At 39.8% G+C, this 27,204-nt stretch overlaps 1 protein-coding gene across 1 annotated transcript in view; it reads right to left on the bottom strand.

Moving 5' to 3' along the window:
* Positions 1–27,204, bottom strand: part of PCSK1 (proprotein convertase subtilisin/kexin type 1) — a 40,505-nt gene that overhangs the window by 2,979 nt on the left and 10,322 nt on the right. The window contains exons 5-13 of the mRNA XM_005871523.2: positions 26,521–26,597; positions 20,156–20,244; positions 17,200–17,372; positions 16,035–16,247; positions 13,286–13,386; positions 6,453–6,686; positions 5,157–5,314; positions 3,728–3,861; positions 491–652 (exon numbers count right to left, since the gene is read on the bottom strand). Of these exons, the coding sequence (XP_005871585.1) occupies positions 491–652; positions 3,728–3,861; positions 5,157–5,314; positions 6,453–6,686; positions 13,286–13,386; positions 16,035–16,247; positions 17,200–17,372; positions 20,156–20,244; positions 26,521–26,597 (1,341 nt within the window). The remainder of the gene's footprint in view (positions 1–490; positions 653–3,727; positions 3,862–5,156; positions 5,315–6,452; positions 6,687–13,285; positions 13,387–16,034; positions 16,248–17,199; positions 17,373–20,155; positions 20,245–26,520; positions 26,598–27,204) is intronic.

The raw sequence follows: 27,204 nt of genomic DNA on the forward strand, positions 1-27,204 counted from the left end.
CCCACCTCCTCCTGGCAGTTGGGGAGCAGAAAGAGCACAAGGCTTAGAGTTACACTAACTCAGTTTTCAGTCCTCAATTTTCCTCTTACTGTTATATCCCTGGCACCTTTTAATCTCCCTAATTTCACCTGTAAAATAGGAATAAGAATACCTCCACTTCCGGTGGATTTGAAAATGGAATAAGATGATGTATTATAAGTGCTCATACTTATTGGTCTCCTTCACTTTGATAAACGAAGTAGAATTCATGTTAGTGGATTCAATAATTTTGAATTCATTAATTTTAATTTCTAAATACGCAAGGAATGAATGAATAAAACAATAGAGTTTCATCCTATGGAAAATAAACAATTTACCACTCCCACTCCCTTTTTTCCTTACCCATGTTTGACTCACTCCCCGCCTAAAAGTTAGGGGCAGCTTCACTCACTACATTGTCAATTTACAGTTCAAAAAAAGAGCATGCCAAGAAGAATCCAGCCACACAGACCTCCCCTGAGTCCACCACCTTCTCCACCCCTCTTCTGTCATTCTGCACGGTGTTGTAGGACGTGTACACGCGGGGCTGTTTCATGTGTTCTGGCTGAGAGGAGGTCCCGTGCAAAATCAGCTTCCAGTTCACAATTCTCCCTTCATTTTGCATTCTTCCAGACTGATGAATAAGCATATATATTTTAAGCAGGAATCTTTACAGCTGCCAATACTAAATTGCAATGTTAGCTGTCTTTAGGAGAAAGGCATTCTCAGAGAAAAAAGCAACAGTGTGTGTTCTGAGTAACATAAAACAAGATCCTTCAGACTGTCAAAAAAGGATTTCATAGTCTAAATCTAATTTTAAAATTTTGTGCATTCCGTGTGTAGAGCTCTGTGTGAAAAGAAATACATCACTGGTGGGGGATAAATGGTGATGGAAGGAGACTTGACTTGGGAGATGAACACACAATACAATATACAGATAATGTATTATAGAATTGTACATCTGAAACCTATATAACCTAATTAACCGATGGCACTCCAATAAGAAAAAAGAAAAACACACATTTTTAAAAAGATAATAAAGGAAAAAAATCACTGGATTTATTCTTGCTATGAAAATTGACAGTTTACAGGCTCAAGGATTTAAAAAAATGATTAATTGCTTCATCATTTAATTAAAAAATCAGAACTCTCTATATTAATCTCTATATGGAATGTATTCTTGAAAAGTTGACTGTACATCTATAAATAGAATTATATTAAACAATTATCAACTTTTAGAAACATTCCATTGGGGAAAAAAGTCAGCCTCAATGGAGTATTACAAATAGCCTTCAGCATTAATCAACCCTTAAAAACTGTACATTTATGGGAATAATACTTTTCAGAAGCTCAAAAACTATGTTTAAAATAATGTGCGGAAATCTAAAATGTCTACAAAATATTCAAAAGCATAAAGTCAAATTTTGCAGATTTATCTTGGTAAACAGTTTTTCTTAGTTTCCTGATGGTGAAACTGATTTAAAGAGTGGAGTCCACATTCAAGAACAAGACAATCTACTAAGAACATTTCCTGTTCTCCCCATGAGAGCAGGAATTTTTACAGATGCCAATACTAAATTTAGCTGTCTTTAGGAGAAAGGTATTCTCAGAGAATAAAGTAACAATAACTATAGAATTTGTATTAATTTAATTGACATCTTCAGGAATAATTTCTTTTTAAAAAGCTATTTAGGCGGGTGTGGGTTAGAAGAGGTCAATGGGGGAAATAGGAGGACAACTATACTACTTTCAGCAATAAAGGTAAATCTCTCTATATAAAAGGCTAATATGCTAAATGTCCCTCCAACCATCTTACCAATCGCTATGAAACACACTGACCACCAGGGGGCATATGCTCAACACAGGAGCTGCCATGATGCACATTGGCCATTTACAAAGAAACAGCACCACGAACCTCCCCACCACCCCAGAGCGACAGCCCACCAAATTGCAGCCAATGCTGCCAAGACCCCATGGCACAATATGCAGCCCACAGCCCACCCCAGCCCAGAAATGGTCGCTGTGGGCACCAGGTAATGACATCACATAGCAACACAGGACTTCCTCTCCCTAGTGACTAGCCTCCTTGGAGTTTCTTCAGTCCAGGAACATGATTTGCTTTATAGCCAGGTGCAAACATTTTATACTTTAACCAAATGTCTGTGAAGCGTTTTCCCGTGCCTCATCTCATTTAATCCTCACAGAAATCCTTGAGTAGGTAGATAGGAGACTTGGTAGAATCCTATTTTCTTTTCATTAGCCGGAAAATGGAAATTTAGAAAGTTTAGAAACTTGACCCGACTGAAAAGAAGTAAGAAATGGTGGACCTTGAAAATTACTTCAGTTTTTCTCACTGTGCAGAATATAGTCAAACACTGCTGCAGTTCAATATTTTACCCTTTGTTCTCCCTGCGTGATCTACAATAATAATCTGCTTCATGTTGATATTTACTGCTGTGTTGCTGACAATTACCTGAAAGAGAAGTTGGGGTGCTTCACTGGGCTGGAAAAAGTTTAGCCAAATCAGAAAGCAGGTCTAATTAAGCAAGTTTATTCTATATATATAAAAGGCTAAGTTGACTCGCACGTGCACAATACATATAAAGCTCTCGCTGGCGCCAGTGTGTTTCGATACGTTATTATCAAATGTGAATTTGGTTGACACTTGTATTATAGAGAAAGGGCAAATAGAGATATTAAAATATTTCTTCTAATTAATTTTCTTTCAAATGTGCACAAATCCGTGCACTGGGCCACTAGTTTTAAATAAAAAATTATTTAGACATTGAAATCTGGCACTGCTGATACTTATAACATATCTCTCTCAGGAGGACTCAGACCAAAACCCCATTTATTTATATGCTCACCTATAGAAAATGCTGGAGAAATGATGCAAAAATAAATAATTCAGCTGTATAAATCAGTGTAATTCAGCTGTATGAATAATTTGGTTTTTTGCTCTGACACCCCTTTATTTTTGTGACTGTATGTTATAATTATAGGAAGATATCAAAGAGTGTTAGTAAACATGGTGAAAAAGCTGAGACAAAACAAAGTCATATTAAATAAGTCTTCTCTAATAAGTAAGCTACTTCTAAATGGCCACTGTAGTAAATATTTGTAAAAGTTCCTTCATGTGACTCCAGTGGAGTGTCATAAGCAAAGCTGGTCTAGCATTTAACTATGGTTTTTTTTAAAATATATTTTTATTGATTTCTGAGAGGAAGGGAGATGGAGAGAAATAGAAACATCAATGATGAGAGAGAATCATCGATTGGCTGCCTCCTGCACACCCATTATGGGGGACTGAGCCTGCAACCTGGGCATGTGCCCTGACCAGGAATCGAACCATGACCTCCTGGTTCATAGTTTGACGCTCAACCACTGAGCCATGCCAGTCTGGCTAACTATGTTTTTGAATACAGCTCATTCTGGTGAGTAGGTCATGTGGGACACTTGGATTTGTCCCACAATATGTCACACTGTATATCAGAATATCTTCTCTTTCTTCCTCTATGGCCAGTGCCTAATATTTTTTAAATCTATGTAGCCAAGTGGCAGGACTTGAAACACTACATCTTGTCATTACTTCAACTACAGAGTGATCAAAGTTCCTTAGGGCCCTGATGAATGATGACATCAACCTTAAAACAACTTCAATGTTTTTAAAAGTAAGCTTGTGTTTCTATAGCCTTTTCTTCTTACTTACCATGTCTGTAATTCGCAAAGTCCAGGTGCCTACTGGGTTCTCTCCCCATGTGTGAACAGACATGAAGTCCCAATTTTTAAAGCCATTAGGAGATGTATCCCGCTCTCTTTCAGCCAACAGAACAGTGTTGGTTCCTATTTTCATACAAGAAATACAAGTTAATAAATGTCCTAACAGCTCTGATAGGACACACTCTAGCATCTGATAATGAAAATGAAAGCTGGGAGAGATTAACCCTCCAAATGTTTTTATCCACAGTACATTGCACATTATCTGACATATAATAAGTTCTCAATCCATACTGTAGAAAACAAAATAATGAATGAATATAGTAAGGTTTATTTGAATAAAGAGAACTCAGAGACCTATGTTTACAAACTAAATTAAAGAAGAGAATCAAAGACCTAAAATACATTTTGATGGAACTGTCATTTTGAAATATAAGAGGAAGTTTTGAGAATTTAATAGGTGTCTGTGTCTACAATCTTGTGTATACATTAAAAAGCTATGTTAATTTAATAATCTCTTGTCATATAAAACTAGTAATAGGAGTAACTCTAAATTTTCAAATCCAAGCTTTCTATAGAACAATAAATAATATTACTTTCTAAGTGAAAGGGTCAAAAAAACTAAAGGGCCATTAATGAAAAAGCAGTCCACCAACCTTTCAAGACAATTCCAAGATATCTAGAAAGTGTAACTCCAAAATTAACAGAACCTATTCAAAAGCTGTAAGAAGTTCATATCCTGGAAGGACATTATGGAGATAGCTCATTTTTCCTCACACATCACCTACAGACATGGAATTTATTCAGAGACTGCATGTGGAAGAGTGCTGGGACAGCTTCTCCTGGTGGATTATGGTTTGTGTTCACAAGCTCTTCCCATCCAGAATCTCATCTAACTTAGTGCCCTCTCAGGAAAGAGCAACTGCCCATATATCACATCATCTGCCTTAATAATATCATTATGGGAAATTTGTTAGTCTTCTCAACCCTCTTTCATGGATCAGAAGTCTCAGTTTTTCAATTGATTCTGATGTATCTATCAGCTTTATTAAGTATCAGAGTAATTTTCACTAACATGTTACCTGAGAGAAAAGAATGATAGATCAGTGACCTGGAAAAATGAGCACAATTTGAAAATGTATATTATGGTATTCATTAACTCCAGAAAGGCTTATTAATTACATATTATTTGAATAGACCTTGTTCTTTGCTTATCTAAGGACCTGTGGGAATGAGCAGGGCAGAATTCTGATGTTAAAAAAAAAAAAGGGGGGGGGGAAGAAGCATATTTTTTAAGACCTGAAAATATCTATTGGGAGACTTAGTTCTATAAAGAAACAAAAACTCATTGATTTGAAGTAATTGAATTTACATTTAAACAAATGGTTTAAAAGAAAATTTTAAAGTTAAAAAAAAATTACCAAGAGCAGAAGTGAGTGTGACATGAAGGTCTCCTCTTCGGGAATATTCAATTGTTGCTTCAAATTGTACATGTTCCAGGGACTTGATAGCATTTTCCTGTCCCTCACAAGCTCTTGTTGGAATTTCAATGATAACTTCTCCATTAGCTTTCAGGGCTCTAAATATATTAATGAATCTCCATTGAATAAAGTGTATCTCTTCTTCCTTACACTTTATACAAATATGTACACATCAGTCTTGTACTTGATACTTAACTAAGCTTGTTGTCTCTCCCTATTATGAGTAGAACCTAATTCAGGATTAGCTATAAGTGAATAATGCATAGAAAATGGTAAGGCTTTTATAGAAATAGAAAAAAAACCCCAATTCTACAGTTTCATCATAAATAGCAAAATCAATCCTGAGAAAAAAGAACAAAGCTGGAGGCATCATATTTCCTGATTTCAAAATATATTAGAAAGCTACAATAATCAAGACAGTATGGTACTGGCATAAAGACAGACATATAGGCCAGTGGAACAGAATACAGAACCCAGTTAAGTGTTCTTACCACAATAAAATAAAAAGAAAAGAAAATAGTAAAGAACACAGGTACTTGAAAAAAATGCTGTTTACTGTGGAATCAAATTCAGGCATGTTTGCCTTGGACCCATCAAAAAGTGGTCTATTATTGCAATGGACATGTCTTCCATGCCTTCTACCCTTGAGTACTTTGTGTGAGTGGGTCTTCAGTATAATCATGATTGTTGTGATAGAATTAACAAGACAGTCATAGCAGATTCTGCTTCCAGGGCTAGATGTGGTGGGTCAGATGTGGTCTGTGTAAAAGCAGTATGATAAAGGTTCCTTCATGGAAGAAAGATGATGAATCACACAGCACTGTGGTATGAAGTGAGGCTCTTGAGGTCTGGATAATACTTGTTGGCAAGTACTGTATTTCATCAATTCTAAGATGCATTTTTTCAACATTTTATCATCTTTGAATTTGGGATAAATCTTAAAACTGATGATTGATAATAGTTTAAGTAGCTATGATTGTTCTTAGTGCTACATAAAACAATGGTACACCTTAAACATAATGCTAGATGGTAGGTAGGCTATGAGAAGAAAATGCAAATATGCTAACATGATTTACAGATCTTTGATCTCAATATTCCCCGTGGACCCACAGCGAACACTGGCAAATGCTACCTCCATCTACTTCAGAAAGGAAGGTGAAAAAAATTAGACAAAGTGACAAACATATCAAATAGTGCCATGGGCACACAGTTATTCAAAATTCCCGAGACACTTACCTGGGCTCAAAGTCATTGTCCTTTATCACACACTCTTTTTTCTCAGGCACACTGTTCCAGGTTCTCGGATCAGCTAAGTCCACCAGAGCTTTGGCATTTAGCAGCCCGAATCCAAACCGACTGTTCACCATCAAGCCTGCGCCATTCTTTTTCCATCCAGGGTTATTGGCCAGTGGGTCATACTCAGAGGTCCAGACAACCAAGTGCTGCATATCTCGCCAGGTTAGATTTGGACTGGATGGAAAGTGACCCAAAACATCTTTCAGGGACAAAATAAAGTTTCCTTGCAAAAGCAAGTGCTAAGAACAAGCATTTCTATTCAGAAATTATGAAGTACCTTTTGTAACTGTACTTAATGTAATTCTAGCATTACTATTTGTATGTCTTTTCATTTAGAAATCAAAATACAGTATGGAAAACTTCTCCTCATACCATGCAAGTTAAGTTCTTATCATTAGTAAAATTTTGTCTTCAGCATTGTAGAAATATAGGACTTGGTTCATGATTCCTAATTAGTTAAGTTTACCTGGAGCAAAAATAAAAATGACAGCACCTCCTTTCATTCTTTCAGTCTTCTGCTGTCCATTAACATCCTTGGCATTTTTAGCATTATTAACAAAGTCCTCGACTTTCTTCTTGAGCAGACTCAGATTTTAAAGATATGGGCTGGCTTCCTACTCAAGTAGTTTTTGTTTCTTTTCTTTATATATCAAAAGTGTCAAGAAACTCTTAGCTACTTGAGATCACTCTTGTAAGATCACTATGCTTAATACTATGGGGATATTTAAAGAGGTGGTTCTTGTTTTTAAGAAGCTTACACTCCAGTAAAAAAACTAAGGTTATTTTTTTATTACTATAATATATCTGCTGAATAATGTGTTTATGGCATAATGCACTGCAGGAGTTTAGTAGAGAGATAATTATTTCAGGTTGGGAAGATCTAGGGAGATTTTGCTGGGAGGAAATATTTGAGCTGAACTTTAAAGAGTGGGTAGAATGTCAAGAAGTGGAGTGAGAGAAAAGAGAATGAGGCAATGGAGCAAAACCTGTGCGGTGGGGGGAGGAGGGGGGAGGAGGTGAAGTACATGATGTGGCTCAAGTACAGTGAATAGTCTGGTTTGCTGGAGCAGGAAGAGGTGATAAGGAGTACTGAGCCAGATGGTGAAGGCCTTGACTGCCAGGTAAGGGGCTTATACTTTATCGTTTGGGCAATGAGGAATCATTGAGAAATTTTGAGCAAAGAAGTGGTTTAACCAGAAGTCTTGATACAATTAATTTAGCAACAATATAAAGATAATCATAGGGTTGTTAGGTCTATTATAATGCAGATAGAGCCTTTCCCAATCACCCTATGTAAAATTTCAGTTCTCCCAACACTCCTGAGCATTATTCTCCTGCTCTACTGTTTTCTTTTATAGCATTTATCACCTTCTAACATATTGGGTAATACATTTGTTTTATATATCATTAATGTCTGTCTCCCCTGCTAGATTTAGCCATGAGAAGGGCTGAGATTTTAATCAGTCTTGTTCTCTGATGTGTACCTAGCACTCAGAAGAATTGCAGGCACAGAGTATAAGCTGAGTAAATATTGGATGGCTGGATGATTGAATGTGACTACATGTTAACTAGCCCCCAAATATAATTTTAAAACTTACTGCAATTAATCAGTAGAGTCTTTCAAGATCTCCAGCTTTCCCTTAGCTTTGAGACTTGCATTGTGTCTATTAAGCCAGTCAAGCATTAGTCCTCAAGGTTTCTAGCTTATCACTAGGTTGTGAAACAACCCTCAGGAAATCTGGCTCAATTTGCTGTTTTCTCCCTAGAGTCAATAGCATAGTGGTTAAAATGTCTTCTGGTAGGTATTGCAAAGGATACCTGGCAGGCCTCCCAGGGAAGCTCCCTCCCCACATCAGCCTGGGTGCAGAGCCCATGCAACTAGGTCTCTCTAGGGCAGTGGTTCTCAACCTTCCTAATGCCGCGACCCTTTATTACAGTTCCTCATGTTGTGGTGACCCCCAATTTCATTGTTACAAATTGAACATAATTAAAGCATAGTGATTAATCACAAAAACAGTATGTAATTATATATGTGTTTTCCCATGGTCTTAGGCGACCCCTGTGAAAGGGTCATTCGACCCCAAAAGGGGTCGCGACCCATGGATTGAGAACCGCTGCTCTAGGGAGTTGCAGTCAAGGACTCAGCTCCTCTACTTGGTCATACTCTTCCCATATTTACATTCCTAGCCCCTCACACCTTCTTTCTTAGGTCTCCTTATCTGAGGCCTTGGGCAGAGGTCTCTGCTAAGGCCTCCTTATGGGGGGAGTGGGAGAAACCTTAAAGACATTTTCCCCCCTCTACTTTTCCACTCCTAGCCTTCCCCAAGCCCCACCCCACCCCAGAATCCATATAACTACCAGAGCCTTTTTTTGGTTGGGGGAGGGGTCCCTCAACAGTGAGAAGACCCTCATGAATGTGATGCTTCACCTGACCTGTGACTGGGGCACCATTCTTGGTGGAGGGGGGGGCGGGGCAAATGGACTAGGGTAGTCATTGTTTCCTCTTGTTTTAGATTCTGCCAGTGTTGTAAGAGATTAAAGGCTTAACTCTTTCATTTTTGGTTTATTGCTTTAATTTGCTACTCTGACGCCTAGAAGCTCAGTAGATTCACTCTCGTATCAGCTGATCTCCTGACAAACATACCAGCCAGAGAGTGACTGATGGAGGCCTTAGAAAGACTCCAGTTCAGTGATTCTCATGGGTTCCAGATTGCTTGCACCATAATCTGGGACACTTGTAAATATTGAAAATTCCCACGTCCTATCCTAAACCTACTGAATCAATATATCAGGGTAGAGCATTATTTGATAATCATATTTGAAAAAACTAACCAGTTCTATGTTATAGCTAAAATAATGAGTTGGAAGAAAGAATACAAGCATATAACTAAGACAATTAGAAGTCCTTTCAAATCATGGAGGACAGAATAGGGAGTAATAAAAGGCATATTACACTATATCTACTACCAAAGACCCGTGTGGCTTTAAGCACGTCACTTTATTTCCCTGGTCCTGAGTTGACTCATTTATAAGAATAGAGGGATGAGGATAATAATCTCCAGAATTCCTTACTGTTCAGACCTCCTATCTGCCCAGTATCATAAATACCTCATCTTGTCTCCACCTTGGCCATCCCACATTTAGGAATAATTAACTAGCTGAGGAGAAATGGCTATTTTTTGAATGTAGACATTAATTCTATCCTATAAAGCATTTTATTGAAATTCTTGCATCTTTCCAGTCCTTTAAAGGGAGTTTTAGGTAAAAAGCCTTTTATCAAGGTGATCAATGGGCAACTCACCACTTTCTGATTTGACCATCTATGTGACAGGTGTGTCTTTGGAGGTTGGGATGAAGAAGTGTACTAAGGAAGCATAAGGCAGGGTCTTGATAATCAAACACAAAGCATAGACTTCCTATATTTCTATAGTAGAACATTTGTTTTATATTTAATTGCATGTTTTTTTTTTAAATTTTCTTTTACCTATTCTTTACAAAATATTCAAGGGGGTTTCATTGCCATGCAATTTGGAAAATTAAGCCTATTTTCCCAACAGAGTTATTCTTCATTTGTGTGATTGCATTTCATAAATGAAAAGGAGCTGCTAATAATCGTACATTTCATTCATGACAGCCTCCCTTTGTTAATTAGTGCTCAACAGCACCACAATAATTAAAAATTTTAAAGCTGCATTAGGTTGCAAATCAAGGATATATTTATAGAAAATAAGGGTTGTGGAATTAAACATTGAAATTAAGCATTGCTTCTAATTAGAAGAGTGTAGGTAAAGTAATTGGAAACAAAATTCTAAAGTGAAAGAGTCCTAGAGGCTGTCTCATTCTGCCTCTAATCGCAACTAGGTAAGTCCAGTATGTTGAAGATTTCCTAATCTGGAGACTTTCCAACATTTCACAACCCACTGAGTCAAGGATTTCTTTGATGTGGTTTACCCAGAGGTTTCATGCAGCATTGGAAGTTTACTTTCCTTTCTCTAGCCTTTAATGAAAATAGAAGATTGGTTCATCTGTTTATTTAATACCTCCAAACATGTCAAGGGATTCAGTGTTTCACTACAGAATTTGTGTTCTCTATTAAAAATTACTCTGATTTCCCTTGCTCTCACCACAGAAGACTGAGGTTATTGTCTGCCATCTTTCTAACGTATGCTCACTGCATGACAATAATGGTACCATAGGCATTTATCGAAGGAATTCCTATCTTTTTTATGCCTATTGAGTACCGGAATGAACATCTTCGCAATTACAGCTAGATGAGGTTGCAGAAAAAAACAGTTGTAAATTAACTCTTTATAGCAGTGTTTCTCAAAATTTGGTTAAGCTAGCTACTAGCATTCAAACTGCCTAGGACACTGATTAGAAATGGAGGTTTCTAGGCCAAATACCAGAAACTTCTGAATCTGAGTTGATGGCAATGGGACATAGGAATCTGCATACTACATAAAACTCTGAAAGTGATTATTATCTAAGCTGGTGTTTGAGAAACACTCTTCTAGGGAAGAAAATTCCTCTATACATATTTGAGCCAGAAACTATTCTTCCTCCTTCCCTCTCCTCTTCTCATTCCCTGGTGCTCCAGCTAAGTCATATTTAATGCAATATAAGTAGTTTGCTTGTGACAAGGAGTCTTTTATGAGGAACTCATAAAGCATGAGAGTTAGGATGTTCCTTTATCAGCCTCAATCTTATTAACTTCTCTTTGTTTGAGAGGATGAGCAGCTACTGTTCAACATTTCCTGTGCACCAGGGCCATGGGAGGCAGCATAATGTACTGGTTGATAGCACAGGATTTTCCCAGATTTGCTTTTTCCTTACCAGCCATCTTTCCAGCCCATCCAAGTAGGTAGACTCTTGGTATGAGTTTTGCTAGGCCTGTCTTGTTTAGCCACTGTGGCGGTCTCATAGCTGAGATACTTGGGACTAAATCGTAGCTCCACAGGTGCCCCAGGGCTCTTGGAACTACTCTGGATTAATCCTCTTAGACAAAGACTCAGCAACTTCTGGGCTCTTCCAGCTGTGGCACGAGCCAAAGTGTTCTCTTCTGCTACTGTGAACCTCATCTACTGAACATGACATGAGGGGACTGCTTTGTCTTCTCTAGAGAATATGGATGTTCTTCTAAGACAGTGATGGCGAACCTATGACACGCGTGTCAGAGGTGACAAGTGAACTCATTTTTTTGGTTGATTTTTCTTTGTTAAATGGCATTTAAATATATAAAATAAATATCAAAAATATAAGTCTTTGTTTGACTATGGTTGCAAATATCAAAAAATTTCTATATGTGACCAGCACCAGAGTTAAGTTAGGGTTTTTCAAAATGCTGACACGCCGAGCTCAAAAGGTTCGCCATCACTGTTCTAAGATAAACTCCTTAGTAGGAAAGGTAATAGTAATTTTAAAGTTTAATCACTTTCTTGAGCATGCAACCACTCCACCTGACGTGACATTTAAATATTTCTCACCACACAACACTAGAAACTAGAAATGAGGACAAATAAAAACCTGTGAGACAGTTGGATTTTTCCCCTCTGTGTTAAGTATTAGACTATCAGTCATTATTATAAGGGAAAAACATTGTTGTTAAATCCCTTTTTAACATAATACACTAAAATAAATTCCAGGGTGATTTAGGACTTAAATATGGCAAAAGAATAATAATAAAAGACATATAAATAAATGTTTAATCTAATTTTGAGTTGTAAATATTTTTCTGAATGTAAAAACAAAGGAAAAAACTTTTAGAAAAGACTGGCAAATGTAACTGTATACATATTAACTTAATTACCTTAAAATTACATATAAATAAAATTAAAAGGTAAATGCCTGACCAACCAAACTAAACTAAGGCATAAAACATAATCAAGGCCATAAAAAAGCAATTACAGATGATAAATGGCCAAAGAATATAAAATACTGTGCTTCATTAGTAATGAAATAAAAGTATATGAAGATTAGATACCATTTGCATGTATCAAAATAGCAAAAACTTTAAAAGATAATAAAAGTAGCTTTAATCAGGGCTTAGGAAAATGGTACTTTCATACATATAATGCTGGTGGAAATATAAAATGCTATAGTTTTTCTAGACAGTAACTTGTCAATATGTATTAAAATCATTGAAACATTCATACCCTTTGACCCAGAAATTCCAATTAGGAGTGTTTATCCTGCGGAAATTATCAGAGATGACAATCAATATTTATGGACAAGGGTGTTTAAGCATGATTATATACTTTTAATAAAATCTGCATTTATATAACAGAATACTATGAAAAGATAAAAATTTTGTTTTTAATTCTCATTCCTCTAAGACTGGGATTATATAATATGAAAAAAAGGATGTTTTATAAACTTATCATTCCTAATACTACCCACAGAAATTATCTACATAAAGTATTTCCTGGTGGGAATAAACAGAAGTGAGAGGGCCTTGGAGCTGAGTGGGAGGAGAACTTGGAGGAGACCATGAGTTTTTGAAGGTCAAGGAACATTGATTTACACAAGAGAAAATGCTCTTAACATATTATAGGGAGGATTTAAAAACATCACAAAATAATGTATATGTGAAGATCCAGTTTTGTAAGATATGTGTGTACTAAATCTACATCGAGATGTTAACTGGAAGAGAGTTTATTTTATTATTATTTATAGTTTTCTACTGTAACCATGTATTCAGAAAACAATATGTGTTATTAAAAAGGAGGGGGAGAAGCAGCCTTAGTAATGGCGATCAGAAGCTTTCGGGGCCTTACTTTGCTTCCAGGGCCAGAGCGAAGATGCCAGCAGCCAGGGGTGCCGAGGCCGAGGTGCCCGTGTGGGTCCCCGTACAGTCATTGTGCAGGTCAGCACTCGTCTGTGTGGCGCCAGAAGGGGAGAGAAACATGGGAGAACATGTGAGGAGTGTGGTCCTGTCCCTGGGGGAAACCATACCGAGGGCCGCATCTGCTATGATCAGGAAACTGAGCTGATTCGATTCCCTGCTTCCTTCTCTAAACCACAGACGGGTGTTTGCCATCTGCTGATATTTTAGTTCACTCTCCTCTCCATGCAACTTGTCTATAATTCTGGCATCAGGGTGCCTTTTGGGGGGATGAAGTACTCCCACTATGAATATTTTCTGCTCTGAGATTCCCAAACGAAATGCTGTCTGTAAAAAAGGGACTGTTTCAAAATCACTGTGAATCATGCTGGCCCATTAATCATCAGATCCATTGTGTTTGGTCTGGCATATTTAGAACTTCTGCTTCATGCAAAATTCCCTGTTGCCTTCAGATTGACATTCGACTGCCTCTTCGGTACAAGAATATAAAGCCATTCTGATTTCGACCACTTGAACTAGTTGTCCAAAACTTGTTTAGTGTGTAGTTTGCACTCACTGTTGATGTAATTTGATGCCCATGAGTTAGTGTCCACATTGGCACATTGATGAAAATGGTGTTTTTTCCAAATGGAAAGTGTGCTAGACTTAGATCTAGTACACTGAATTCTAAAACTGCTCTTCAGTAGATGTATTCCCAGGGCAAGGCACTTGGTTTCCCCATCTGTAAAATGAGGTTGACATTTCCTGACTCAGATTCTGAGGCTGGAATGAGATCCTGCTTATGAAAGCATCTTTACACAATATTATTGAACGTAAAGAATTACCTAGGCTTATTTTAGCTTAATTAAGAAGCGGTTGCTGAGACGAAGGGAAGAAACCAAAGCGACTTCCAATCTGTCTGCCTGAAGAACCACAGTACTGCTGGTAGAGCAAGTAGCTGGGACAAAGGATTACTAACAAGACCCCACCCAGGCTCCTGCTCTCTGGCTTTTAGCTAGTGATTTCAATGTATGGGAGGGAGGTGTGAAAAACTAATTTATTCTATTATCACCTCCTTTGGCTTCCCACTTGGAGTGGCTGAATTTCTCCAGTTACGGTGGCTCTGCTCCTCAGAGGTTGCGGAAGCAAGGCTGCCCCTTTTACCCGTTGACGCAAGTGAGCCCCCGGAGATGACTGTGCTGAGGAAGAGGTTTGCGCAAGACAAAGACTATTTATTGCCACCGTCTCAAATAGAATTCACCATCTGTCTCTATGGCTGATTTACCTAAGGAGTGATCTTTACAAAGATGGAAATTCTTCCTCCTACTTCAGAGCAGAGCAGCTCAGATGTGGGACAGTCTATGAAATGGTGACTCTGAAATGCATAGCAGACTGTTTTCTCAAAAGCAATTCTGGACAACAGCCAGGAACTCTGACCACCGAGGAAAATATGTCCGATATGCTCCTTTCAAAGGCAATAAAATATGCCCGCCATAAAGAATCCCTTGGTAGCCCTGGCCGAAGTGGCTCAGTCGGTAGGGAGTCATCCTGTGTACTGAAAGGTTGCTAGTTCAGTTCCCTGTCAGGGCACATACCTGGGTTGTGGGCTTGATACCTGGTAGGGGGCATGCAGGAGGCAGCCAATCCATGTTTCGCTCTTATATGGATGTCTCTCTCTCTCTCTCTCTTTTCCCTGTCTAAAAAATAAATTAAAAAAAAAGACTCCCTGGGCAGACTGTCACTATTATTTGTGTAACTGAAGATATGGGCATGAGAGGGAGGTCAATGCTTTTAAGTTAAGACCACAGTTTTACTGTCGAAATTAGAGTAGTTGACAAAAGCAGGCAGAGTTCCAGAATTGTGATCCAGTAGGAAGAAGACAGTAATCCTGACAATTTTGTTGAGATGCTATTAACATGAATTTTACAAACTTTTCAAAGTCTAGTCATCTAAATGACCTGCTCTCTCACTGAGATTAGAATATACATACTTTAGCTAGTTGGCTCTTTCTGTGTCAGAAGTTAAATGTAGGACTTTAAATTTTCAAATTAAAAGTGCCTCTCTGTTCTCAAAGCTCCACATGGCCCTTGAAGGAAAATCCAATAATTGTCCTTGGCAGTCTGACTCATGGACGCGGAGACACAGCCACACGTGGGCTGGAGATGCTCTCTGAGCATATACCCTGTCCGAGCTGCTTATTCGGATGCTGAGAAGTTCACCTCAGGGGAAATGTAGCCTGTTATTTTCCTGTAGGTCGTTTGTTCTTAGGAGACATCGCTGGTGTATGCTCTGTATTTTTATTATCTGCTAAAGGGCAAGCCAGACTATATCCCTGCTATTAAAGGATCAGCAAGTACAGGGTGATAGAGCCCCTACAATCCTGAGATGCCCTTTAAGGCTGTTTTCAGGGTGGCAACACAAGCTGACTAGACGTTTAGAGTCTTGGCTGTAGGTAATGACTGACTGGTGGCTTCTCAGGGCTGAGTTTAAAAATGACTGAGAGACAACATCTTCTGGGCAGAAGCGTAATTATCCCCGAGAGAGAAAACTTCCCAATATATGCCAGCCTTTCAAGTGAGCAAAGGACGAGTCTCCCCAATTGAGCCATCACGCTTAAACAAATCAATTTTACCAAAGGATTCTTGTGAATGCAAGTCATGCTCTTCTACCTAAGCAGAGAGAGTTAGAGAAAAGCAACATACGATTCGCTGGTCAGTGTAATCCCCGCTGCTGTACGAGGTGGCCAGCGTGGAGGAGCACTTCTCTGCATACCAGGGGGACAGGCCCTGCTGCGAGGCACTGCTGATGGAGATGGTGTAGATGCTGTCTGTGTACCCATCGCAGTCACAGTTATCTCCCTGACGCCCCCCGTTTCCAGATGCCCAGACGAAGATGGAGCCCTTTCCTTGTCTCCCCTGAAAGAAAAACCTGAATATATCACATCTATTATCATCTATTGGGGTCACTGTCACACCTCCATAACATCCCCAACAAATACATGCTGAGACAGTTATGGTGGCCTTTTTCACCTCTAGGTACTCCAGCATCAATGCTGGAAATCTTGTGAGACTTCCTATTGTGAAGCCACGGGCTTCTGGCTCTGCCAGTCCTTTCTCTGGGCCCTTTCTGGGGTGGGGCAGAGCTGGGGCTTTATTTTGCAGATTCGTAATCTGGCCCTTAGCACTTGCTCATTTTTTTTCACTCTTCTCTTGCCTTATGTCACTACATTTGAATCTTTGAACTTCCTATCCTTTCTGCTTGAATCTTATGGTTTGCTAATAGAACGAAAAAATCCGGCATTATTCAGCTGCACTGAAAGGGACTCTTCAATTGAATGGACCTCGTCAAGGCTACTCTCTCTGTGATTTTTCAATATGTGCTCTCCAGAGTTTCTACTTTTGTTTCATCCTGTGCAGAACAAGGCCATAGAATACTGGCAAGAATACTGGCAATAAACCCAAGGCACACGTATTCACCAGGCACGTGCAGAGCGGGAGGTAGCACCCTGTTATATTTATATTTAAGGATGCATTTTCAGAGCATTTGAAGGAAGTCTGGGTAATAATTTATCTAGTGTGAAAATTCAAAACAGCAGGAAAATGAGAAAGGACATAATCCAGAGTATTTTTTTAAGTATATGTTTTAAGAGTAATAAATCTCTGTTGAGTGTCAGACCCAAATGGGGGGAAATATCTCAGCCCTTCTATCCCTCTTGAAAAATGATTTGGCTCTCTGAATGCATTTCAAATCATAAGCAACTGCAAGAAATTGACAACCATTTCTTTCCATATAAGCTAAATGTTCTTCCCTTCTCAACATATCCACAGTCAGGTTTCATTCCAGGTGGGTCTGGGTTAAGCATCTCACCTGTTTAACACCATATTCAAATGCCTTCTGGGCTAGTCGACCAGGCCCCTCCACAGTTTTCCCATCGTCGTTCGGGCCCCAGCTCGCACTGTAAATGTCCACATGCCCAGGATTGAATCCAATTGAACTGGCTTCAATAGCATCGGTCACGATGCCATCCAACATTCTTATGCCTGAACAGCAAAACACACAAATAATAAGTTGATGTCAGGATGTACATGTAGAATGGCATAATGCTCTTAACATTTATTTTTTAAAAGGACTGTCAAAAGAGTCAAAAACAGGGTAACCACTGGATGTCCCAAATGCCCATGGCCTGCTGCTAACAGCACAAAGGAAAGATACAATCACTGCCTCCATAAACCTTCTTACCCGCTTTTAGAGATAACTATGTGCTATGCAGTAGCCATGGTTATCGTGGATTACAAAATGTCCCACCTCCCTCCACTACTCCAATAACCTAGAAATGACAGTATAGCTTTTAGAAAGAGGCACCAAACAGTCCTCCTTTGACATACCTGCTCATGACTATACCACGAACGGCTGTGGCCCAACCTGTGCCATAAAAATGACTCTGTACAGGAAACCTTGGAGCTTGCAAAGGTCTACCCATGATAGGAAACTAACAAATAGGAAAAGAACTCTTGTTTCTAAGCACTGATTAAAAATAACCCAGAGGCCATTTGTTTATGTGTTTGCTAAGAAACATTTTCAAGGAACATGCTTCCTTTTCTTCTAAATAATCTCAAGGATGAAATCATTGCCATGGATTTTGCTCCCGAGGGAGAATCGTTTTTTCATCAGCAGAAGGCAGACTCGGTAGCTCCTTGTGCTTTCCTACAGGCTGCCACCCATCATCAGACTCATGTACTCAAGTGCTAGGAAGGCAAAAGCAATTTAGACGGATACAAGAAGCTACCTGGTTATTCCTGGCTTCAGGCTGATAATGCAATAGAGTGCACAGCTTCAGATTTTCACACTGTTATTTATAATGGAGCACAGGTAAAAAACACGTAATTGACATGATTCATGAAAGTCATATTTATTTTCTTTAAAAATGCATTTGGGGGGAAATTCCAGCTCTACAATTTATGAGGTGCATGATTTTGGGGGCAAGTCACTTAACTTCTCCCTACCTCAGTTTCTTCAACTATAAAATGGAGATAACAGCTCACATGTATTGATGATATACTATATGCTGCTACCATTCTTCAGGCTTTAAACTTATAAACTCATCTATCCTTACGACAATCATTTGAGGGGGGTCCTATAATTCTCCCCATTTTAGAGGTGGAGAGACTGAGGTCAGAGATGGACAGTGACTTGCTCAAGGCCACACAGATTGAAATTGGGAAGCCAGGACTTGAGTACCCAAATATGTCCTGTTAAATTCCAGGACACACTGCCTATAGTGTGTTGTTGGATAAGTGATGGCCATACGGTAGATGCTTAAAATGAAAATTATTATATAAAAATGCACTTGGGGCTAGACTGTCAAAGGGTAGAGTAATGGAAGAAAATCAGTAGACTTGGAATGAGAAGTCTTGTGTTTTAGCTCTACACTGCCGGAAACTGTTACCTTGAGAATCTTGCTTCTGATTCCTCCTTCATAAAATAAAGAGATCAGATGATTCTCTCATAAACTATAGGTACTTAGTTTATTATCATTTAAAAAGTGAATTCTTTTTCTAGGTGATTACATAATCTGTACTTCTTCATTTTCATTAAATTAACATGGCACTTTGATGGTGTTAGTGTCAAAGTAATTAGGAATGACAAAATCTAAGAGTGTGCTGTATTAGGGAGAGAGACCTTATATATGCCAAGATGGATATTTATTTTATTTATAAAAAGGAATACAGTCTCTGTGAGCTCTTTCGGATCCAGTCTCCACCACCCTTATCCACAGGAACTGCATCAATGGGTTCTCTTGTCTTCCCACCGGGTTCCACCAACTGAGGACAGCAGCAGGAGGTTGGGGGATGAGGGGAAACTGCGGTACTCACTCCCCGATTCCTTCTTGCCTGGAAATAGCTTGGTGGTTGTACTCAAGGCTGTAGCTCCTGTCCAGTGATTCTCTCCTATGGCCACAGCTTTCTGTCTCCAGTTTCCACTGACTCCTTCCACTTGTTCCTTTGGGCCTAAAGATGGTAACATCTGCCTACATCTGTTAGCCCTTGTTGGTTTCCTTTGAACTCTTGTAAACAGTTCCTTTATTTAATTGCCCTGATGGAACTTACCATATATTTCCCCACAAAAACATTGACTGAAACAACTAGAGATTCTAAATTCTTGCTATTGAAGATAACCTTTGGCTTCTTAATATAACTAGTATGTATTCTTTTTATTTTTAAAAGCTGTTCTTTGCCATGAAATGAAGCACTGCAGAATTCAGTGGCAGGGAAATTCTTTGCCTAAATTTTTTCCTCCTCTTGTTCCCTGAATAAGCACACAACACGAAAACCTTCTAAATCAGAACACAGAGAAAATTAGGTTTGTTTTAAAAGCTATTCAACATCTCAAACCCCCTTCCCATATGTATTGGCTTATATTCAGCTACCATTTTCTAGGAATCCAGATCTTTTGATTCATTTGCAAATCACACCCAAGTTCTACAGCACATTTTGTATGGAGTCCATTTCTTCCTCTTGTTGTTGAAAGCCCCCCCTCGCCCCACCTCATTTACACCAAGTAATGCAAGACTCAAGTTAAAAGTGCAAAACTAGCCTGGCCAGTGTGGTTCAGTGGTTAAGCATTGACCTATGAACCAGGAGGTCACGGTTCAATTCCCGGTCACAGCATATGCCTGGATTGCAGCAGGGTGCATGCAGGAGGCAAAATCAATGATTCTTTCTCATCATTGATGTTTCTCTCATGCCCTCTCACTTCCTCTCTGAAATCAATAAAAAATATTTTTTTTAAAGTGCAAAACTATAGGAACAGCCCTCTGCTTTACCTCCAACTTTGGCATCATATGCAACTCCGACCCCACACTTGTAATTATTTGCTTGCATGGCAATTTCTCCTGCGCATCTGGTCCCGTGTCTGAAGATTAAAAAATAGGAATTATAAAACATAAATGAGGACAAACATTTGTTCTGTATATGAATCCATGGTACATGGATATGTTAACTTTTTGTCTGCCTTTTCTCTGGTTTCTTCCCATCAGCATTAGATGAAATATAGGTATCATGTGAAGGGAATAGGCACAGGAGCCAGAGTATATGAGTTCACATTTTAGCTTCCGCCACTAACTAGTGGTGTGACCATGGGTAAGTGTCCTCAAAGGGTTGTGAGGTCACATGAGATACTGTGTATAGAGTGCTTAGAATAGTGGTTGGTACATAGTGGTTGGACTTTTTTGGATTAGGTTACCCTGGACCAGCTCCAGGAGGATATGATAGAACAGAGTCTTCTCCCACGATATCCTCCTCCTCTAACCACACACCAAACTAAAACATTTGAGGGTTTCCTGGTACTAACAGAAGTCTGAGATTTTAAGAAGACACTACAGGCTAATTGGGAAACCAGGAGACTTCTGCAACTCTGATTGGGACCAGAGGTCTGAACAAGATGGGGTTTGCAATCAGGCAAAAAGGGTAATTGATGATTTCTGAGTATTTGGAGGGGGAAAAATCCATCTCTAATTCAGACCAAAGCCCGTCCTTGTTGGTATGGCTCAGTTGGTTGGGCGTCACCCTGTGCACAAAAGGGTTTCTGGTTCGATTCCAGGTCAGGGCACATGCCCAGGTTGTGGGCTTGATCCCCCCCGCCACTAGGGGGCATGCAGGAGGAAGCCAAGCAATATTCTGCTCTTACATCTATGTTTCTCTCTCTCTCCTACATCTATTTAAAATAAAAATGAAAAATAAAACAGAACAAAGCCCACTATTAAAGCATCAATTCTGAAATTTTGGGGATAATAATTGACTTTTCCCACCCTGACCTCAGAAGGGCCTATAAATTAAGAGAACTTTAATGTAAATTTGTTGATTTTATGATTATATTCTATTATGCAAGCACCTGGGAGCATTGTGAAGGCTGTTGGTGCCTTGGAGGAGCTGTTGACCAGATATGCTGACATAGAGGAAAAGAGAAGAAGGGTGAGCTAGTGCTGAGCAACTCTGTCAGCCAGCTACTTTTATAAGCTATGACACTAGACATCTATTAATTTTGCCTGGTAAGAAATATATAAATCCAAAATTAACTGGGTAATCCAAAATAATTGTTTCACTTATCTCTTTTTCCTAAAGTACCAGAGATGATTTCCCACTAAATGATAGTCCTGCCTCTTCTGAATATTGGCTAAGAATCCTGCGTCAGAACAATGTAATTATCTTTAATTCGGGGTCTTCCCTAGTGCAGCAGACATCTGCTTCTTTTTTGCCTCCTAGAATTTTCCCCTTTTGGGAAGTGGCCCTCCCTCACGCCTTGTGATTCTTTTTCTCTCACGAGGCTCCTTCTCCCAGACAAGCTTTCAAGGATTAATGCAGAATATAAAGAGATTTCTATTCTTTCTCCAGAATCTTCAGCTTTAGGTTCCATCTGAGCCACGTGGATCTTGTTGCTAGGCAAGATTCTGTTGAGATTGAAGCTGTTAGGTGAGCAGCACTAGGAGATGGAGACAGAGTATTTGGTGTCTTGATGGCACATTACTTGAGCTCCTGGATCTTGCAATGCTTGAAGCTAGAGCATCCCTTGGGTGAAATTTTTAATATGGATATTACTTAATCTTTGAGTTAGGATTCTCTCACTTGCAACTGAAACTACCCTGACAACTATACCCATTTTCTAAGAAATGTGTTCACATTGAATACATAGAAGGTGCCTTGTTTGATGGATTAGTCCTCTTTGCCTTTCTACAAGGAAAAATTCAGTTGCCATCCTCCAGGAAATCTATTCCCAACAGTCACCACTGCCTATATTTAAATAATATGGGAGACAGGGCCCAGGATAGCAAAATCTCTAATCTGAGCCAACAGAATCAACCTGTTTGAAAACATCCCTAGCAGTGTACACCTGTCCTATAAGTGATGCAATGTGACATGACCTATTATTTATCTCTCCTTACACATTGAGGACTATTTTCCTGAAAGGTGTAGTAGGATCATACTACAAATAGGGATTAGTATTTTTTCCTCCACTTATCCTCAGTTTCCACTTCCATACTTTGAAAAAGAAGGAAGACTTTATCAAAGTGGTTCTACATCATTCTTTATAGATGTGTAGCCTCTTCTCTTTCCTTAAATCAGGTTTGAGGTAAAATAACCCTCTATTATCTTAGAACAATGGTAGCAACTGACATTTAAACAAATTGACTTTTAGAAAAGTATTCCACAAGATAGTTTAAAGACTACTATTATACTGGTTAACATTTCCTTGTCACACATGTTATTTAACTAGAATCTGTAATTGGTATTGAAATATGAATACAGATTCATGCCAGCTTAATAGTAAGAGTTACCTGCACTTTTAAGATTTTATTATTTAGTGATTCCTCATTTGATTTGCAGAGGAGAATTCAAATGCAGCTTCTATTAATCTCATTTACATACTACTTCAGCTCCTGAATCTTGCACTGCTTAAAGCTAGAGCATCCCTAGGGTTAAATTGTTTTTTAATCCCCATATTGCTTAATCTTTGAGTTACAGCAGCAACACAGATAGTTTGGAGCCATAATGCCCTGGAATTGGGTGATAATAGGTCTCAAACTGTTATAAGGCCAAGATAACATGGGGCCATTCATTTTTTAGACCTGAGGGATTTATTTCTGACAACATGCTTGAAGAAATTTTTTATAATATCCTTTGATAAATGATGAGGATGCTACATTTCTGGTTGATAGTCAAGAGGATCCTGAGAGATAGTTGCTTATAATTTTCAGATAGTAGATTCTGAACTGGCTCAGAAAATTGACTTGTCTCTGCTATCTCCTATCACATTCTTGTCATGCTGATTTCTCACTGAAAAGAGGTGTATCTTAGTTGTTAAATGAGAAGCTTTAATCATCGTCATAGCAAATACAACTTTTTGTTTGTTGCAGGCACTATGCAAGCCAATTACATATATAAACTCACTTAATCTCTATCATAACCCAATAAAGTAGTTACTACTACTATTATCCCTTTTTAATAGGTGATAAAATTGAGGCAAAAGAAATTAAATAATTTACTTAGTCACTTAACTATTAAGTGGCAGATCTAATACGTGATCTCAATCTAGCTGCAAAGTCTGTACTTAACTGTTTGGCTACTCTACTCTCTCTCTGTACTATGTGGGAGATCCAGGCTATGCTCTGAAACTCAGAGTTTTCAGGTACAAAATAAGTACATTTATTGGGCTACTTCCTTATGGGCCTTTGGAGCTCTGTGACTTGGAAGAATCTATAATAATAAAAGCTTAATATGCTAATCAATCGAACAACCAAACAGCAGAACGACCATCCAAATGACCATCCAGATGACCTTCCGGACGACCATGCTATGACACACACTGGTGCCAGGCCAGCCAAGGCGGGTGCGATGCAATTTGTTGGGGGGCCCCGCCATTGCCCCATGATCACCCCACAGAAGGAGGCCCAGGCCACCAGCCAGTGATACTGTGGCAGTGTGCGGGCCAGCCAGCAATCACCCTGCAGAGGGAGGCTCAGGCCAGCCAAGCGATCGCACCCCACACCTGTCGCCCGCAGAGGTAGGCGACCCTTGGCAGGAGAGGGGGGGCAGTGCCACACAGATGGCAAACAGTGGCAGCAGCGGGGGCGGGGCCAGCTGCTGGCAGCCGGGGGAAGGAAAGCCCCAATAGGCCCTGATCGTCGGTCAGGCCTAGGGACCCTACCTGAGGAGTCCCGGATTGCGAGAGGGTGCAGGCTGGACTGAGGGACACCTCCCCATCCCATGCATGAATTTCATGCACTGGGCCCCTACTTATATTATAAATACTGTGTTTATTATAAATATTGTGATGTGAGATTTCCTCTTTTGGGAGAAGGATAGAGAGAAATCTGTATCCCTCTTCTCATGAGTAGAAAAATTCTAGAGAATATCATTTCATTAAGTATTCACCTATCATGCAGCCATCACCAATGTTGGATCCTGGGGCCAGACCCAGAGTACACTGCCTGGGGAGGAGGCAACACCTCCAGCTAACAGCCTCCTCTACTGCACCCATGTGTCTGCTGGCATATTTCCTCTTACTCTTGACCAAGTGGGTGAGGTGAGAGTTGTCATTTTTACTAAATTCCAAGAAGGGCACTCCTTTCTTTCAAGCACCTATTGCCATTTCTTTAGGAAGTTCCTTTCAGGGGGCAAGGAAGAGATGCTTTGTCACCCACTTTAGGAGAAAAAATAAAAAATAGAGCCAGAGAGGTGATGTCCTCAAGTCACTCTCAATACTGGTAATGAGCAAAGTTATGACAACCAGCCAGGCTAACATCACACAGTAATGTCCCAAAAGAGCAGATGTTCTTCCTGGTCCTGCACTGCCCTGACTCAGAAAATGGCTGAAAATTTACATGGGGACCCTGCTGTGAGTTCTAGAAACATCTCACTTTCCACAAGGACACTCCCTCACAGTTCTTATCGTATTGTTAATAGATGTTCTAACCTCTCATGGGTGTTTGCAGTTAACCCCTTTAAGAAATAAACCCTAGAAGAAGTAAGTGGTACTGAAAGAAGCAGTATCTTGGAACCCTCCTCAATCCTCCTCTTCTCCCATAGCAGGAAATAGACACCCAGAAGTTGAAGCCAAGTCCATGAGCTCCAGCCTCCCTTCCTGGGTTTTGTCGGCCTCTGGAGGGGAAACCATTCAAAGAAACAACTTTAGGTCAAAATTATTCCATCAGCCACATTGGAATTCTGAGAGAGAATAAGGGAGAAAGAGAGAATAAGGGATAAGGAAAGTGAAAGTGAGAGAGAGGAGAAAGAGCTTGATTGACCTGAGTTGGATAGTAGTCCAAGAGAGAGAAAGCCACGTGAAGAGAAGAGGGAAGCACTTTACGGGGCATCCACAAAGCTTTTTGTGGCTTGCTCTTTCCATTCCCACTTGTAATAGCAAGCCCTAATTTTGCCTTGGCTTGATCTGTTTTGATGTAAGTCTCTTCTAGGTGGAGCAAATAAAGAGGAAAGTGTGCATGTCTCCTTAAAGTCTATGAGATATATCATTATGCACAAAGATGAGTTCACACATGGACATTGACACTTGAGGCCACGTGCCTAGAGGGTGAAGTTTCTTTGGGGTTAGGAAAGAAGGTTAAACTGTCTTTGATCTTTACTTGGCTTCCTGCTTTGGCAGATCTGGCTCTTGGCCTCCCTCATCACCCTGTAGCTGCTATGGAGAGTCAATATAGGAGTCAGAAGATATCCTCTTTTTTCCCCTTAACTTTAAAATATCCAGCAGGAGCTCTGGAACGGGGTGCTAGCTAATCCAATGACCCAGAGACTGTGCTGAATTTGACGACCATGCCTCAAGATACTTTTCTCTTGTCTGGTGTCTGGCCCTGCTCTTCTGAAGGGACTGGTCAGCATGGTTGTGGCCACCATAGGAAGCTTTGGGGATTTATTATTTAGGCATCTGTATTTCTTTTCATGACTAACATCAAGCATGTTTCTAATATGGGAAAATTAATAGAGGAATAGGGAACAGGGGTGGGCTAAACATTTTTACTCTTTATGCCCCAAGCATTCTTTTTAAAGCTATAACTATTCAGTAACATTTGAAGGGAGTATCCTATATAATAAAAGGGTAATATGCAAAGTGACCCTAACGGCAGAATGACAGGGAACAACCGGTTACTATGATGCACATTGACCACCAGGGGGCAGATGTTCAATGCAGGAGCTGCCCCCTTGTGGTCAGTGCGCTTCCACAGGGGGAGCCCCATTCAGCCACAAGCTGGGCTGATGACTGCAAGCACAGTGGCAGTGGCGGGAGCCTCTCCTGCCTCCTCGGCAGTGCTAAGGATGTCCAACTGTGGCTTAGGCTCGATCCCCTGGGGAGCGGACCTAAGCCAGCAGGTGGACATCCCCCAAGGGGTCCCGGACTGTGAGAGGGCACAGGCTGGGCTGAGCACTGCTCTTCCCCCCCCCCCCCCACAAGAGTGCATGAATTTCCGTGCACCGGGCCTCTAGTTTTATAATATAAGAAGAAATTTTAATTGAAATATGGTTCTATAAGCCAAAAGAGAAGTTTGGGTTTCTGTTTTAAAAGCAGTACAATATTGTGGTATGGATAGTGTGCATGAACAGTTCTGAGAGCTCAAATAAAAGCACTTTAAAGTACTACACCCCTGGCCCCCACCCCCCTGGCAAATCCACATTTACTCACTTGTTCTCATTTGTGGGATCATATCGGGGAAATGGATCATGGTCATTATCATTAAAATCATAGCTAGCCTCTGGATCCTGAAAAGACAACAAAAATAACACTGTAGCATCATAAAAAATGACACAGCACTTCCCAAGCCTTCTACCCCTATCCCCTTTCCAGACTGGCTGACAGCTTGAAAGTCTGCATTTCAGAGTTTCTGGCCCAGTGGTTGGTCATTTTTTATACCCATAAACCTGGAAGAGACAGAGAATCAAGCCAGCATCCAATTCTCAGTGAATGTTACCAAACTGATAGCTCATGGACACTCATAGGATACTAAAACTGGAGGAATCAGTTCAGTTAATTCAATCACCTTATTTTCCACATGAGAAAGTTGAGGTCCAGAGAAGTTGAATGGCATAACTAAGCTATAGAGCAAGTTAGCAACACTGTGACACTCATCTCTCTTATGAATATAGGTGAAAAGAGGTGGATCAGGTTCACAGCGATCTCTTTCCGCTTCCCCAGGTATACCAAGTAAACGTGTAATTTAACTAAAGAGGGTGGGCTGGAAATTCAAGACAAGCTTCCAGGTCCACCCCCTTTTCAACCAGATTGCTACACTTAAACTCCCACTAGGAATTCTATCACACTACAGCCACTTCTCTATATTTTCATAACCTTTCATAATTCTTACTTTCT

This window comes from Myotis brandtii, unplaced genomic scaffold, assembly GCF_000412655.1.
Source record: "Myotis brandtii unplaced genomic scaffold, ASM41265v1 scaffold344, whole genome shotgun sequence".
Taxonomy (NCBI): domain Eukaryota; kingdom Metazoa; phylum Chordata; class Mammalia; order Chiroptera; family Vespertilionidae; genus Myotis; species Myotis brandtii.